Source organism: Brachyistius frenatus, unplaced genomic scaffold, assembly GCF_029030835.1.
Source record: "Brachyistius frenatus isolate BFR_SWC_R1_liver_20210118 unplaced genomic scaffold, ASM2903083v1 Contig_2, whole genome shotgun sequence".
Classification (NCBI taxonomy): domain Eukaryota; kingdom Metazoa; phylum Chordata; class Actinopteri; family Embiotocidae; genus Brachyistius; species Brachyistius frenatus.
This window is the reverse complement of record NW_027210601.1, coordinates 5,294,921-5,311,780: the sequence shown is the minus strand read 5'-3', so window position 1 is coordinate 5,311,780 and position 16,860 is coordinate 5,294,921. Positions and strand designations below refer to the sequence as shown.

Genomic DNA, 16,860 nt, shown 5'->3' with positions numbered 1-16,860 from the left:
AATCTTTAAGGTGCGGACAGTTTCTCTCCTCCTTTCATTTTCTCCCCATCCATTCATCCGTCTTCCCGGACGTGATGGTCTGAGGCCAAGGGTCACTGTCATGTCCCTGAAGTGACTTATATGTATGAAGGTCCGTTTGCTTGAGAATATGGGACAGCTGTCACCTGTCGAGTTATCGTATTTCGTTTAATGTGAAGGCTCTGAGGGCTCAGTCACGTCAGCTAACAGCTAATTACTAAACTGGCAACCACACAGATGAGTCCTGAATGAAGCTTGTGCATTAAAAGAGTGTGTGCAGTTATGGTCTGTTTGCGTATCTGTGCAAGAGAGATACTGACACAAAGAGAGACATTTGGGCTGAATGCCTCCCTGACATCTGTCAAGGTCCACTGTGTATTTGTTTGTGTGTCCATGAGTGTGCATAAAGTAAGCAAAACAACCCTGAGAGTCACCTTGCAGCTCTGCCACATGATGAATACATAGCAAAAAAGTGTCATCCTCACTGTAATTACAATACCAGCATGCCCTCATGTCCAACTGTGACAAGGGGAGAGAGAGAGAGAGAGAGAGAGAGAGAGAGTGTGTGTGTGTGTGTGTGTGTGTGTGTGTGTGTGTGTGTGTGTGTGTGTGTGTGTGTGTGTGTGTGTGTGCGCGCGTGCGCGTGTCCAGTGAGCAGCGTCAACATCATCTTTCCAGTCCTGTCACTGTTTGCGTGTGTGTGCAGGATGCCAAGGCAGCAGGTACTCAGAGATGCAAAACCTTGGCTGGCCAGATGACTTAGCAGGCTGACTGTGTGCTTCTCATGCAAACAGCAAACAACAGCTCAGCACCACTAAACAGACATAACTAATGTAATCAACCATGGTCGAAACAAGATTACATTGTTTATCAAAGCAAACCAATCTGCCCTGTCTACCAACATGGCTATCCTAATTGGGAAAAAAAAAAAAAAAAAAAAAATTCCAGACTGTTTTCATCCATCTGCTACTTTGAACAAATATGTCGCCCAGTAAAAATTCCTGGAAAAAAGAAGACATTTTCATTGAAATGATTAAAGCACCACCTTATAGTATGACATCCATAGGAAGTTTCTCTTTTATCCCTGGCTTCAACGCAATAACTTTAAAACTATAGTGCAAGAATTTTACTGTACACATTAATGAATGTCTGTTACACTCAAGCCCTTGCCTAACGAGTTAACAATAAATCTCTGGATTTCACTGTATAGACAAATTTTGCACCTGTTCTCTGGGTGGACATTCCTGGACTGGCTGGATCAATACAAACTTGCTGTACTCTATGGGCAGAGCGTGTACACCAGAGATTTCCACGAGCGAAGCAGGCTAACTTCCGAATCAGCCCTATGCTAACTTAAATGGAGACCAAATTATTCAAAGGTGCAGCTCCTCTTGACTTTCCAAATGTTATCAGTGGGGGTCATATCCTGATACTGAAAGAAATCCTTTCACGGTGGTTTTATGCTCAAAACAATGAATCCAGTTGCAATGGAGTAGGCTATGGTGCAGCATTTGACATAACAAAGTGCCAACAATGTTTTTGTAATTAATTACTCTCACTGACAGAGGGGTGAAACAAAAGTTCCACACTGCAGATTCAATACTAAACTAGTACAGAAATTCAGCAGGAAAACTAATTAGCTTCCAAGCTCATTAACAAACTAATATTGACGGCCCAATGTTTCAGTTTAAAATGTAATGGCCCTGGGTCTTGAGATTGGAATCTGTTACGTGTGAAAAGAGAATGATAAACATTTCATGTTTGTGCCACATCAGCAGGGAAGATCTTCTAATTTGAGAATCTCCAACATGAAAGTAATGATCATCAAATAAGGATGCCAGCAGAAAGAGGTCATTGGTCCAAGTCTCTGCTTTATAATACAAGATCAAAAAAATATACACCGCAAGAGCTGCATAATGCTGTAGAATATAAACCATATATCCGTAGAATATAATTTGTTTCTTCTTTTTGTTTCATTTTGCATTTACTTGCACCAAATAAGCCATTTCAGAGAGAAAGAGAAGCCCACGGCGATGAACACAGGGAAGACTCAAAGCCTTATTTTCTCTGTGTTTTCTAATTACATAACTAAACCATTTTAGCGTGCAGAGTCCTTAACAATGATCAAGATGCATTAGAGGGCTGAGGAAGAGCAAGGAACAGTGGCGTAACAGATGGAGAGAAAGGAAAATGAGACTGAGGGAGGCATGCGGTGAATCCATCCGCGCTGTGGACCAAGACAATTATCCAACGAATTCAGCAGTATCTGTTTTCCCAGACTTCTCATATTTTCTCAGATACAATAAAGCCTGTGCATTTAGCGGCGTGTTCTGTGTCTGTGCTGTCCCAGGTTGCATTTATTAAACATAATAAACACAACAAATATCAGATATGCACGATGTTACACCTCATGTCAGATTCTTCTGAAGGAATATCTCAGATGGTGTGAGTCATATTTATGCAAACAAACACGCAATCTGTCCGAGTCTGCCCAAACGCAGAAACAGAATTGTTTAATCATTACAAAACAAAAGAAATTTCACCAGCTTACGTGCACATATGTGCTCGTGCACAAATACAGCATGCACAGAGGGGCTCGCAGGCACAGTCTAGAGACGCAGTGGGCAAGTTTAGATAATATAAAGTTATATACAAATATGATTATGATCTTCAAAAATTAAACAGATAATATTATAAGTGGATAAATTGTAAACATTATGCAAAAAAAATTTTTTTACTCAAGGGGAAATGCTCTCTAGTCTTTTACTTTTTTGGAAAGGAGCAATTGTTAGTATTGCTGAGTGGTTGCACAAACCGCTGCAAAACTCTCCTTAGCTTTGTTCATTAGAAAAAGGTGTCTCCTACCACATGATATACTGTATTTCTCAACAGGAATTTGAACTTCCATTGACAGGCATTCCTGGTGCTTCAATGCAACTGGAAGAGTTACTTAGTGGGAAAAATGAATGACAGAAATTATTTTAAAATCTGAAATTGTAATAACTATTGATTGCATTTCTATGAAGTTTGTTCCCATTTATAATGTACATGAAAAGATATTCATATTCAAATTACAATAACTTGTCACTTATTTGTACTTTTTTGATTCACATTTGTTGTTGTATTTATATTTATATTTGTATTGCGCTTTTTATACCCAAATTTGTGCTACTTTCTATCTGTTCTTCAGTGACATACCTTAAGATGTTATCTCGTGTAGCATTGCGGCTAGAAAAGTTACTTCAATTACAAAGAAATCTTTAAAACCAACTTTTGACAGCACAACTACTTTTTCCTAAAGTGTATCCAGATCTCAGCTTCCAAAGCATCAACTTTAGTCATCTACAGTGTTTCATGCGTGCGTGTCTGTATACATTGAGTCAAAGCTGTACACTGAGAAATGTTAGACCTCAGTGATTTTGTTTTTCCTGATTTCACCCTTGGTAACGTCTGCCAGTAAGGGGTCCTTTGGGAGAACAGATTGTCTGTTGAGAGCATGGTGTATAGTTTCAACAGGGTGACAGCCTGGTGAGAGTTTGATGGTAAATTACATCTGAGGAGCTCCAAGTTCGAAAACTTGCAAGCAAAATTCAGCAGCAGCACTGTCATAGGCTGGGTTGTGTATCATCCCCTGCATCACAGTCCATCAAGATATGCTGAGAGCTGATGGGGGACAGGAGTGTCGGGAACACTCAGAGGATGCTCAAAACTTGATATTCTCGAGCACCCATCTGTCAAGTTTGTTGTTATTTGTGCACTCCAATTTAAAAACCTTTTGCTTGTGTATGCCTGAGGCTATGAAGTGGAAAACCCTGAAGAATGCTCTACCCCTTTAACACAAGACTGCAACTGACAACTGTGAGAAGTGGTTGCAGACTGCCAAATAGATGCTCATGTCACGACTGGAGGGATACTTGGAATTCTGTGCTCGGCCTTTCCTCCTCTTGCCATCATCCACTTTGCTCATGATTCATCAAGTGAGACATGCGAGAGGGATTCACAGCTCTAACCTTGATGAAGTAATTTCATAAGGGATCAGCTTCCTAGCTAATGCTCAGCTAACACGAATGTTTGCATATTAATGCTCGATCTTGGACACACATTTTTATCCCACTGATACTTCATTAATGGAAGCAACCACTCACAGAGGACACAAACATATCATGAAAGGTCAATATCATGCACTATAATTCAGAATGCCTTCATATTTTATAAAACCCATAAGCATTGCCAGTAAGTTTTTTTAAGCAACCTCTTAAAAAGTCATATTCTTATTCATATTTTGCCCTTAAGCAACTGTTAATGTATAATATAAAATACTGGATAATATAATGATCTGTCAGTATATAGGAACAAGTGTCCCAGTAGGTCAGAAATGTAATTAATCCTATTAAAGTGAAACTACTCAAAATCAATTAAGTTTCAAACCCTCGCGCTCAATAGCCTTGAAAGGTAACGTAGACTACAAAGGCATATGCTTGAAAGCATGTGGGGTTATGTTGTTAAAAACATACAAAATCTCAACAAATATCTCCAAACAATCCTGCAGAACAATCTGATCCACACAAAATGTGGATGAATTTCCTGCTTCCATATCTCAGACCTTAGAGAAAAAAACACAAGTTTCCCATGTTTACCATGTTGCCAGATTTGCTAATATAGGGAAAACATATGGAAAAGTTTTCACAGTGGAATCTACATGGGCTTCACACATTACACCATGGAAATGTTCTAAAACCACACGTTTCCATGTGCAAATTACGTTTCACGTGCAGAATTACACATTGCACGTGAAATTCATGTGGTTTTTCTGTAAGGGGGTTCTCATGCACAACCTTGTTGTGAGTGTATTAGACATTTGATTGCAAGTGCCACCAATACTTACTTAAGAGTACCTTATCTTGACAAAAATTGAAAAATATTACTTAGTTAGTATTAAAAAAAATAAAACAACTCCTATTGTGTGTGTGTGTGTGTGTGTGTGTGTGTGTGTGTGTGTGTGTGTGTGTGTGTGTGTGTGTGTGTGTGTGTGTGTGTGTGTGTGCGAGATGGAGTTTGTACCTTGTTGTCTTTATAGGATCACAGCCGGCAACTGAGGAATGTCATTACAGTGGGAGTTGTCAAGTTAATGAGTTTGGATGACTCTGAGTCACCTGCTGGGTTTCGACATGCTACACACACATAACACACATACCTGTGATGAAGCCTGGCTGGACTATAAAGAGACTCAACTAACCATACACATCACAGCAGTACCTAAATGTCCCTCTTACCCTCTCTTGACCTCTTGGGCTGTACTCAGAATATTGTCTGTTAAATTAGAGCTGGCTGTTCATTATGAAGATTTGACAATTTGTTGCTTTTTCATCAGGTTACATCACTTCCGGCGAGTTCAATGTTTGTGCGTAAACATAACCTAAGTCTATAAAAAGCGAAAAACAACTTCAAGAATCTTAGTCAACTGAACGGTCTCTGACATGATTGACTCATCGACTTTCAGCGGGCAGTTCTACTAGCAACCTAAAATAGCTTGTAGGCTCACTTCAACCAGAAGTATTGAGCTGTTCTCTCAGCACATACAGAGCTTTAGGTTTTCTTATAATGTTAGACGATAGGACAACTGAATATGCACGATTATTAGCTACAGTTTAATGTCAAACAGAAAACAGAGACAGACAGAGTAGTAGCAGGGAAATGGGAGAGAAGTCGCTGCAACTTCATCTTCAGATCAGAAGGTAAAGGTTCAGAGGAAAAATGTCTTAAGATTGAGCCTTTTTGCATGCCATTTTCCATTTCTCTCTTCCTTTGTATCTAATGCTGTATTTCGCTGCAGCCCAGGGCCTAAAATCCCCCCAAATATATTTAAAACAAAATTACAAGCACTGATTTGTAACTACAAAAAGGACAAGATCACCTAAATGCCTAAGAGCAACAAAAAAAACAGAATTTACTCTGCTTTGCATTCATTTTCTGATGCAATGCTCATTACCAACTAAAAAGGAAGATATACACATTAATACTGTCCTTGAGAAGAGAGAATATATATACAAAAAAAAAAAAAATCAATAAACATAATGAAATGGAAAATCAATCCAAAAATTCCACACGATGTACTGTGATGCTGTGAGACGCTCATGAGTTAAAATGTGGAGCAGATCTGTCCATGGTGCTGAACATGGCCTTTTGTTCTGACCTTGGCTGACGGCTTTCTGATGGAAGCCATAGTTACAAATATAAGGACATCATGTGACTGTCCGTCTGGAGCCTGCCCAGACCTGCCTCTGTGTGTGTGTGTGTGTGTGTGTGTGTGTGTGTGTGTGTGTGTGTGTGTGTGTGTGTGTGTGTGTGTGTGTGTGTGTGTGTGCGCGCGTGCGTGCGTGCGTGTGTGTGTGTGTGTGTGTGTGTGTGTGCGCGTGTACATGCTTGCGAATAGGGTCTGGTCTCTTTTTAAATTTCACGTATATATGTCTGCAAGCGTGCGTGTCCATGCCTGGACCTGTCATGCCTCACTACCCAGCTCTCCATCTCAGCAATGAGACGACACACCGTGAATCACCAAGCAGGGCCATTACTCACCATGCCTGGCCCTTTCTAAATAACTTCATAAATATTCCATGGGTCGGTTTAAACAGGGGAGTTGGAAAAAGTCATGGCTTGGCGCCTCACAGGCGCAGATTGCATTAAGCCCCATGTTCCAGCAGAAACATGGAGGGACAATCAATCTTTTAGGATCTGAAGCAGGCCATCAACATTTGTGTGAGAGAGAAAGAAGACACAGATTAATGGAAGAAGGTGTACGTGAAGGAAAACTGAGAGACAGGATGGAGAGAGTGTAACCTGCATGGTGTTATGAATTATGTAGGATGTGGCAGTACTGACAGCTGATTCAACCACTCAAGCTTACCTCCTTTCTCAAAACCAAATCTGCATAGAGGCGTCACAACAACAACAAGAAAGGGAAAATGTCAAAACATCTCAAAACGAGGATGGCATTAAATGTAAAAGTGAAATGGAAGAAAATCTGTTGACCTAAAAGAGCAGTGAGACAAGTGTAATGACAGATTCCTGAGGGGCGTCTGTTATTTATTTAAACAAGACAAGGTCAAAACCTGGTATATGGCTGGACCGTGTGTGAGATGACAGAGAGCTTTTCATTTGGCGTATTATTTTCATAGGTAGGTAGAGAGAGAAGCGGCAACATTAATGCGTTTGCTGTAAAGGACTGCAGAGGTGAGGAGGGAACTGAGCCGTAACCGTGGGAAACCGGGATATCCGGGTATCTCTTGTTTTCTTTTTGCCACCAAGATGAGCTTTTCATTTTACACTGATTTCATCAGAAGTGAAACTTCAAACATTCAGTCAGTGAGAGAGATTCACATTTATAGAGCTGGCCTTGTTGTTGTGGTAAAAATGTAATGATGCTACTTGCTTATGTACTGGCATATTTTGTCAAAATTCATGGGACAGCAAACAGACCATGAAAGTGTGACAAAGGATCAAAGTTCTTAGAGGGACAGTTGTTATTCAGACCCACAGAGAGGAAAACAAAGAAGACGCCTGAAAGCAAGAATGAAGAGTGAGAAAAGTACGAAAAATTCAGCTGGAAAGAGGGTTTGAAGAGGCAAGCGGGGAAGAAAAGAAACTTTAACAGCCCCTAGCAAATCCAGAATCACTCTGTGTTACATCCTCGTGAGAGAACAAGAAGAGAGTGTCTGAGTGCCAGAACCATATTGGCATTTCACACAGATGGAGAGAGCAAATGAGCCACAAAGACGTCACTGCTGTCACCATTAATCCGCTGTCTCTTTCTTCTGCCTATATCCACAAAGGGATACAAAGCAAAAAAAAATCATATTTAAAAAAAAAGAAAAAGATGAAATTAACTTTTTTTTTCTCTGCCAGGAGTTTGGTCTGCTTTGAAAGACTGTTTCTGAATGACAAGCATGATTTTTTGATGGAGCATTATAGAGCTCCGTTTGGCTTTAATGAGGTTTGGGTGTCCACCAGCAGCTTTGCATCACTGTTTCTCTGCGCAGTTCAAATTTTAAAGGATACGGCTAAGTCGGTGTATCATCTTCTTCATGCTTTGCATCTTCTGCAGCACTGGGACTGTGTGGTCGAAGATTATTTAAAAGAACATTTCAATGTAAGCCACTATGGGGCCACCCGAGAGCTGAGTGGTTGGGGCGAATACCACGTGGGTGCAAATGCCGTCAGCAGAGGTCCCTGGGTTAATTTCCATCTCAATCCCCCACTCCATTTCCCCACATTCCCTGTCTGTTTACACTTCTCTACACGAATAAGGGCAAAATAATGCCAAAAAAAAAGAGGAAGCTGCTGTATTTAAAAAATGGATACAGCCATTCTAGCATCTCTGTGAGGCTCTGCTTTCAGCCGCAAGGGCAGTGCTTTCAGCTAAATGATAATATGTAGTGAGCTCACTATGACAGTGCTAACATGCAGATGTTTGAAAAATACATACCAAAATACATGTCTATCACGGGAACTGTGAATATCTGTTCCACATTTCATGGGAATCCATCAAATAGTTGAGACATTACACCAGAAAACAAAAATTTCAACCTGTTGGTGTGAGCTGCCGTTATGAAGCCTCGAGTTTCACTTTTTGGCCATCGCCATCTTGCTAGTGTGGTTTGAAGCCAGAAGTGACCATATTTAGATGAGCTAGGAGTAGCAAGTGGTGGATCTGACTTGATCTGATTGGAAACCCGAGGACACTACATCCCGCCCAGCTATAGCAGAAACCTGACTGCACCATATGCCTGTCAATCACACAGACACGGCTTTTTGAGACTTACTTTCTAATCATTGACAGGATTATTTTCAGATGGACCACCAGAAAACTAAGAAGAAGAAGGGACTTTAGCAAATGACATCATAATAATATGTGGAAAATATTTCTTGACAAGTTCAATAGAAATCTATGGAGTCAGAGGCTTTTTGGAGCCTACCTCTATCAGCACTTGGTTGTATTGCAGTTTGAAGCACTTCTGCATTGGCCTCATTTTTCAGACTTTGAAGCTACGTTTACTTTTATATACAGTCTATGGTCTTCATATAATGATAAGAAAATGTAGAAACGTTTTCCCCAAAGTGTGAGAAGTCACTACACCAAGGAAAAGTTACAAGCTTGAAATGTCAATGCAATTTCAAGTATTTGGTGAAATAATGCACCACAGTACTCTGGAACGTTTTTATCTGTTTTGATAGTTTGATATCCAAGTCAGAGAAACAAGAACAACCTCCAACATCCTCATTAGTATCAGGTATTTCATTGTTTCTCCACTGAAAGGTCATCCGAATGATGATAGTATCTGTGTAGAGCTCATTCGTCTCCAGTCTTCCCTATGGGAGAAGCACGCTCGAGCCATGAAATCTCACACGCGCGCGCGCGCACACACACACACACACACACACACACACACACACACACACACACACACATGCACATTAATACATTAATGACCAGCCCTCGGCACCTGCCTGGCCCATGTTACATTCATCCTACTCATACATTCATTAGTGTGTTAATATACGCAGTGCTAATGTGGTGTGTGTTAAAATGCACTTGGCTCTCCACAAGAGAAGAGCAGTGCAGCTTATGATTAGTCCGGGACATAGTAGCTTCCTCCCATAAGGAAAAGATGCATTCAATGCTCCAAGAGTGCAAGTCTGTGCAAATATTTACTGGAGTTGTGACAGAGATGGATGAGAAGATTAAGATTTGAGACGCAGTAAAAGTAAATCAAAATGTTGTCTTCTCTCCCCTATCCCCAGTGATTGCCTGCAAAGGATTTGTTTTATTTCATTTCCTTTGCATCCACTTTTTAACCGCATACCCATGGATGACCTACTTATGTGTCTGGAAATCCTGTCAGGGTTCAACCAGGTGTAGGTGCTGTTATTATGGCAGCACAGCAAAGTATTTTAAACAGATGTAGGTTATGCATTCAATTCTTATCTGTCCCCCCATTTTACAAATACACACATAAACACACCATACCACAACATTAATATTAATGGTAGGTCTGGTCTCCCAGGCTAACATCCTCAGTAAAGAGGACATTATACAGCCAATGGGAATAAAAAAGACTCAGAACTCAGACTCAAGGTCACTGCTACAACTCAGCTGCAGCGTCCGGTCCTGCGGGGACATTTCAGTGTCATAACAGTAATATCAGCCTGACACAAAAGAGACAATACTATTTCCAGTTGAAAATGATCATAATATGTTGATATGTTCTGTTCATATGTTTTCCTGCATCTGCTCTGAGTATATGTATGTAAACATGCAAGTCTTTTTGTATTCATAATGGCGGCATGGCATTCATCCAAGGGGTTTAACTCCATGCATAAGGCTTTAACTACATGCTTAGAAAAGCCTTAGAGATAAAGATGTTTCCCTATTTGGGGACAAGTGCGGTTGGTTAATCTGCATTTTGATATGAATGAGGTCAAAGCAATACTTCTAAGAGAGACTAAAAGGAGGCAATTACAGTTTGCTAAGTGAGAGGGTCACAAGGGCATGTGCAGTGAAGCACATTTGGAAGAAGCCTAATGAGGCACACTAAATAAAAATAAAGCCCAGAGACATGCTGCAAAAAAGCAAATCATAAATAGACGCACAAACAAATACACCGAAACAGGATGAACGAGCCAAAAGATCACAGAGAAGGAAAACTAAAAGCTTAGTTTGTGTTTACATGTCACGTAAGGACTGCAGGAGACATGACCTGTTCCCTCACCTGGACTAAAACCCTCAACTCATCCACCCAGGTCAGGGCATGTCTGTCCGTTAGTCAATTTGTGAGATAAGGTAGTGCTTTTTACTGTTAAAATAAAATATCTAAATCCACAGTGTGTGCTCAGAATTTGATGAGAACAACGAGGAACGTCGAGACATTTTGCATTAAAGCCGAGTCTGGCAGAGATAAGTGTGTTTAAAAAAAGGACAGGAGAATTAAGACATGCTTAGAAATGTTTTATCTTCAGTGAAACCTAGCTTTGCACTTCTCTCAGTAATATTCAGGAAAGATGAGAGAATTTGGATGAACTTCCTACTTTCTTAAAGACAGAAAAGTCTCAGGTTCCTCCTACAATTTTCAGACAAGAGTCAAAAACCCTGTGATGCAGCCAAGTCTAAATCCTTTGGAAAAAAAAAGAAAAAAAAAAAGGAGAATATGTGCAGAAGAAAAGGGCACATCAGTTTAAAAGTGAGCTAAAAATGTCGTCTCCGTCCCTACAGGGAGCAGCAGGGGTCAGTCTGGAGCGGAACTGAGACCAACTCGCCCATTTAAACAAGTAAAGACAAATGAAAAGGGCACATCAATTTGGAGTGGACGTAGGCACAGCGTCTCTTTCTCTCCCCAGCGTGCCTCCCAGTGGCGGTATATTAGGCTGAAAGGGGCTCAATGGGGGCAAGGTCCATCACTAAATAATGAGCTCCCGGCAGCATACTTACGGCACATAATGCCTGCTTTCATCTAAACAGGAAGAGACTGTGTACTTGTGAGTATGTGTGTGTCTGGATGTTTGTATTTTTGCATATAACTACATGCATCTCTGTGGGTAAAACAGTCCCTCATCCGTTATTCTCCCGTTGAAATACTCACTCTGAAGATTGCGTGAGCCAAAGAAGTGAAGTGAGATTAAGAGCTACAGAGTGTTAGATGTGTGTGTGTGTGTGTGTGTGTGTGTGTGTGTGTGTGTGTGTGTGTGTGTGTGTGTGTGTGTGTGTGTGTGTGTGTGTGTGTGTGTGTGTGTGTGTGTGGGTTGCTGGTATGGACTTACGAAGCTCGCCCACTTTCAGGATCTCACAGAGCATCTTGGTCAACTCGATGCTGCTGCGGCCAAATGGACACTCGTGCTTGTCTTCTCGACTGCTGTTCTCCAAGACAATCTGGAAACACAGATGATGAAATCAGTCTCACAAGAAATCAGACCACATTTCATCAGGGTTACAAAAAAAAATGGTCTGATTTTTACTGGCAAGGGTTTTGGTGAATTTACCTATGAATGTACCTATAAATGATCGAGCTGCTCCTGTTGTGTAAAAACTCAGATTAATCCTGAAAATGTACTTAGGTGGGTCAACTGCAACACTACACATTTAAATAGACTCAGTTGTGACAAATCTGATATGTGGATCATTCTTGTACAAACACCTAATATTAATGGAATTTAGATCCTGATGGATTAAAGCTTCCACGTGAAGAACCTTTGTGATATTGATTTGTGCTTTTTTTCATCCCATTCATTCTCAGTCGCACTGGGTAGTTAAGGCATTAATTGCTTTCAGTACCAAGGAGTTTCCAAAGACAAAGAGTTTCAAATCCTTCAGGTAGGACCTCTAATTGGCAATAGTAGCGCAATGGACTTTCAGAGTGTTTTGTGGTACATGTAAGTATGAATTAAATTTATTTTCATTAATTTACAGTGTGCCATTGCTTGTTACACTAAAGGTAATTTTCCCATAAACACTTTCATTACGGTAGAAAGTCATTATTTGACCGTATCTGACCCCATAAAACGCTCGTCAGAAAGCCACAAAACATAAATGAAACTCAACAGCAAAACATTCCCTCTAATTATGTCGATAATGTCATGAATGAGGCCATCAAGCTCCCAATCATTTTAGCTGGTGACAGTTTAAATTGGGAAATTGAAGGCTGCATTTTTTCCCTCTGGTTGACTGATAAGGGCCGATTTGACACGACTAAGACATCACTTTTCTGACTTTCAAGTCTAGAAACAGAGAGACACACACTAGCATAAATATAAAACACACACACACACACACACACACACACACACACACACACACACACACACACACACACACACACACACACACACACACACACACACACACACACACACACAGGTGTTGTGATTAAACTGCTGCATGTGTGCAGTTGATGCAAATTCTCCAAAGCCAGCGTACACTATTCCATTACAGGCAATATACAATATCTTAAAAGTCTATTAACCAGGCGTCTAAAATCGTGTTACCTGTTATTTAACACTCACAAAAGCATTTGAATTCTGAATTGTTCAGAGACTGATGGCGAAAAGAAGTAAATCATTTCTATTGTCTGGACTGAGCAGCTTGATGAAATACAATTTTATACTGTATTAGCTGGAGGCAAGAAGGTTTGGTGGGAAGCGGAGGTGACGAGGAGAAACACAATAGCACGAAATCACTGTGCAGTGTGTCTGGATGGCATGACTGTGTGCTCACCCTGATGTAGGCGTCCTGGTGGTGTCTGGCAAAGTACAGCATGTTATCCAGAGCCAGCATGCCTGGAGGAATCTGGGTGAAGTCCACAGCTGGATTCACATGGTTCTGAGAGAAACAGAGGAGCAGGGTGAGACACGCACTCAAACAAACACTTTTAGCTTTATTCTTGTAGGTATAATCCACTGAACATGTTATTTTCGCCCAGCATAAAGCAACAGTGAGGCCATGATACATACATTGAAACCAGTTTCATTTGTTAGGGTTCAAGAATTATATGAGTGAAGCTACATAAGCATGATTTTAGTGTTTTGACTGACTCTCAATTCACTACAGTATGAAAATCAGCCTGCAGACGCTTGATATTTTCTTGGAATAGGTAATTCATCCCAAGCTTTATTATGTATTCGTTGCATTGAGGGGGTAACCTTTTTGAATCCCCTGATAACTTGGTTTCGACTCTGTGAAACACGGTGTTCACAAAAAACAAACTCACAACTAACCAACAACTATTAGAAAAGAACTGAGGTCTGCGTGGGTGTGGTTTGATCAGATTTCACTGACAGTGGGCTACAACATCGAACAATGCACTGACTGTCATCAGATTTTGGTTCAAATATTGCTGAATCCTGATTGGTGTAGATTTTTCTAACAGATATTTCTGCCAAATGGAAACCTGAAAGGCAAAACCAGAAACCTCTGATGTCAAAAACACAAAAAAAAATGTTGGCGGATTATTTTGTGTTCTTGTCAGATCACTTAGAGGCCTTTGAACAACAAAATACCACAATGGATCAGAATGAACATGGTCAGCAAGAAATGAATGTAAATATTATAAATTTCACGACTTCAAGTTTGAGTAAAACCCACTAAAACCAAACATTTCAAGAACCAAACCCTGAACTTTGGAATAACATACTATCTGCTCTACAGATCCACCTCCCATAACATCTGAATAATGCAGAAGATATACACAAAGATACTACTTATACTGTCACAGTCCATCATGCCTCCTAGATAATCCAGAAAATGTTATTAAAACCATGCATACACATGTAAACACATCAGTGTGAGGCTCGCCTTGAGTTTAAAAGGTGACACAGGATATTGAAGAGGAAAGCAATAGGAAGAGAAGCGAAGGATGAAAGAGGAATGGAGGACACTGAGATCTGGCTCATCAGTTTTGTAATTCTGGCTGACAGGAAGCAGATTTATGGTCTTAAAATAGAAACAGACACTCGGGCTCATGCATATCTTAAAAAAAAAAATGCCCTCACTCTCATGGACTTGTGAAAAATAGTTAGGCATATGCAAACCCCCCCTACTTAAAACAACCTGAGGGCATTAAAAGGCAAACAAATTATCTCAGCAGTGATAAGGTCTGTCTAGAGAATTAGGACTAGTTTATGTTTGTGTTTCTGTGTCTGCAAACTGTCAAGTGTGGAAAGCACACTGAGAATTTCAGAGTGGGTTTTCTGCACACAGCGGAAACAAGGCAGTCCAACTGGCCTTATCTTTGCTGAGCACACTGCGGTGGAAGTGTGCATGGGAAGAGCTGTGAAACAGCTCTGGGCTTACACCAAGCCACAATGGGTTTAGTTCAAGTTCTTATGGTATAGTTAGACCAGAAGTCACACACGTACAGGGCATTAAAACACTGCATCTTTAAACAAAAAGACACAAGAGGATGAGAAAGGCAGAAGTAAACAAAAACATTTTGGGAAGAATGTGATTAAGAGAGGAAGAAATACAGTAAAACAGGCTGAGAAAGACGCAACGGTTGAGATACTGTACACACAAAAACATACTCCATGTACTCTGATCTATTGCACCATTGGTTTGTACTAGTTTGTTAGTGGTTTGAACCAGAGAACATCATCACAGAAGAAGGGGATTCATGAGGACCTCGGAAACATATGCACAACTTACAATAAAGCCGAGCTTCTTGTAGTCGCGGGTGTACATGGATTTCCGTTTCTCGATGCTGCCACTGTTGTTGGGCTCACACTCCACGTCAAAGGCAATTCTCCGCAACTCAAAGATGATGTCCCTCTGAGCCTGTACATGCAGAGAAGCATATTAATGAGCTGCCCATAAATCCATCTGTCTTTTCTTCCATTCACCATTTTATAATTTAAGAATGCTTTAGCCTCATCTCCGCTGTCCGGGGTCTCCGAGTGCCAAAGGCAATCTGGCCAACAGCCAGTTCTCTGCACTGTTTTTTATTACTTGGCCAAACCTAATAGTAATATTTTCTGTTTTCATTTTGTTTTTCCAGACAACCCAAGCCAAAACTGCCCACAAGCTTCTGAATGAAATATTAATGATTGTTTTCTCATGGTAGCTGCATCATGCTCAAATATCATGTTTGAAGATCCCTTTGTGACATATACCCCTCTTTTGTACGTGACAAAGTTTTCTTGTTAATCTTTTTTTTGTACACCTGCAATGTAGCCTACACTAGGTGAGACAGTATATGCTACTATTCTTCCTCATCTACTACTTGAAAACACACGTTTGGCGATATTTAATAATTTTCTTAATATTAACAAATCTTTATGGAGCGATACATTGATCCAAGTGTTGTCTTTGCAGGGCAAGATTATTTTTCTGTACTATAAACCTACATTGGTGTCCACAAATCCCTATATATTATATTACAGTGTACACAGGCAATGTAGTTTACTTTGGGTCAGCCCCACATACAGTACACACTGTCCCACTGCTAGTAAAACATCAATCCACTGCTATAAATAGCTCCCAACAAATGCACTACTTACCCCTGTCTGAGAAACATTTATTAGAAACATAGAACACAGCTGGTTTGGGGAAATTTCAAACATCCAACTTTGTACAATATTTGTGACCTTTTATTTATTTTATTTTTTTTACAATTTATGTCTTCAGAAACAAAAAATTGTTTCGGTCGTTTCAGAGAACTGGCTAACGATTACAGAAATACAGAACATTGGCAGCTTCCACCGACAAAGAAAAACTTTAATTATCATCATTGTTCTTCTGCCACGGTGTGCTACATATACACACACAATATTGTACATGTATTTTAAGCTTCCTTAGGTTGTGAAGTTGTTTGGCTAGCTCATCTTAATGATGAGTGTACAAACTCAGACAGCTATTGTCTCAGTACACACCTGGTCCTGAGGATCCATCTTGGTCATCATGCGGTCCTCCAGCAGGTTGAAAGTGAGCACTTGCAACACATACAGCTGATGTGCCATCTCATCGTTGATAGGTGTCGGGCTCCGGATCACATTCTACATTGTACAAGGGACAAATGGTTAACGTGAAGGGGAGAGGATGTGTTTTAAGGTCAAAAAGGCGAGAAGTAGATTTTTGGAGGAAGGCAGCCAGATATGACAAAGAAGAATAAGAGGATTTGGGAGTGAATGACGAGGATTAGGAGGCAGAAGTCGGATGAGGGAACAGAGAAGGGACAAATGAGATTTCACACAAGGGAGAGAAGATGAAAGAGAGAAAAGGGAACAGGTGTGAGAAATGTGAGTACAGTAGATAATAACCAGGGAGGTGAGACAGAGGAAGATGTGGCAGCTGTCTTCTTACCT

General features: G+C 40.5%; 1 protein-coding gene across 5 annotated transcripts in view; it reads right to left on the bottom strand.

Annotated features, from left to right (window-relative positions):
* Positions 1-16,860, bottom strand: part of elmo1 (engulfment and cell motility 1 (ced-12 homolog, C. elegans)) — a 101,003-nt gene that overhangs the window by 34,547 nt on the left and 49,596 nt on the right. For all 5 annotated transcript variants that reach the window (XM_069695501.1, XM_069695524.1, XM_069695518.1 and 2 more), the window contains 4 exons: positions 16,429-16,551; positions 15,206-15,334; positions 13,280-13,384; positions 11,830-11,938 (listed from right to left, as the gene is read on the bottom strand). In XM_069695501.1, the coding sequence (XP_069551602.1) occupies positions 11,830-11,938; positions 13,280-13,384; positions 15,206-15,334; positions 16,429-16,551 (466 nt within the window). The remainder of the gene's footprint in view (positions 1-11,829; positions 11,939-13,279; positions 13,385-15,205; positions 15,335-16,428; positions 16,552-16,860) is intronic.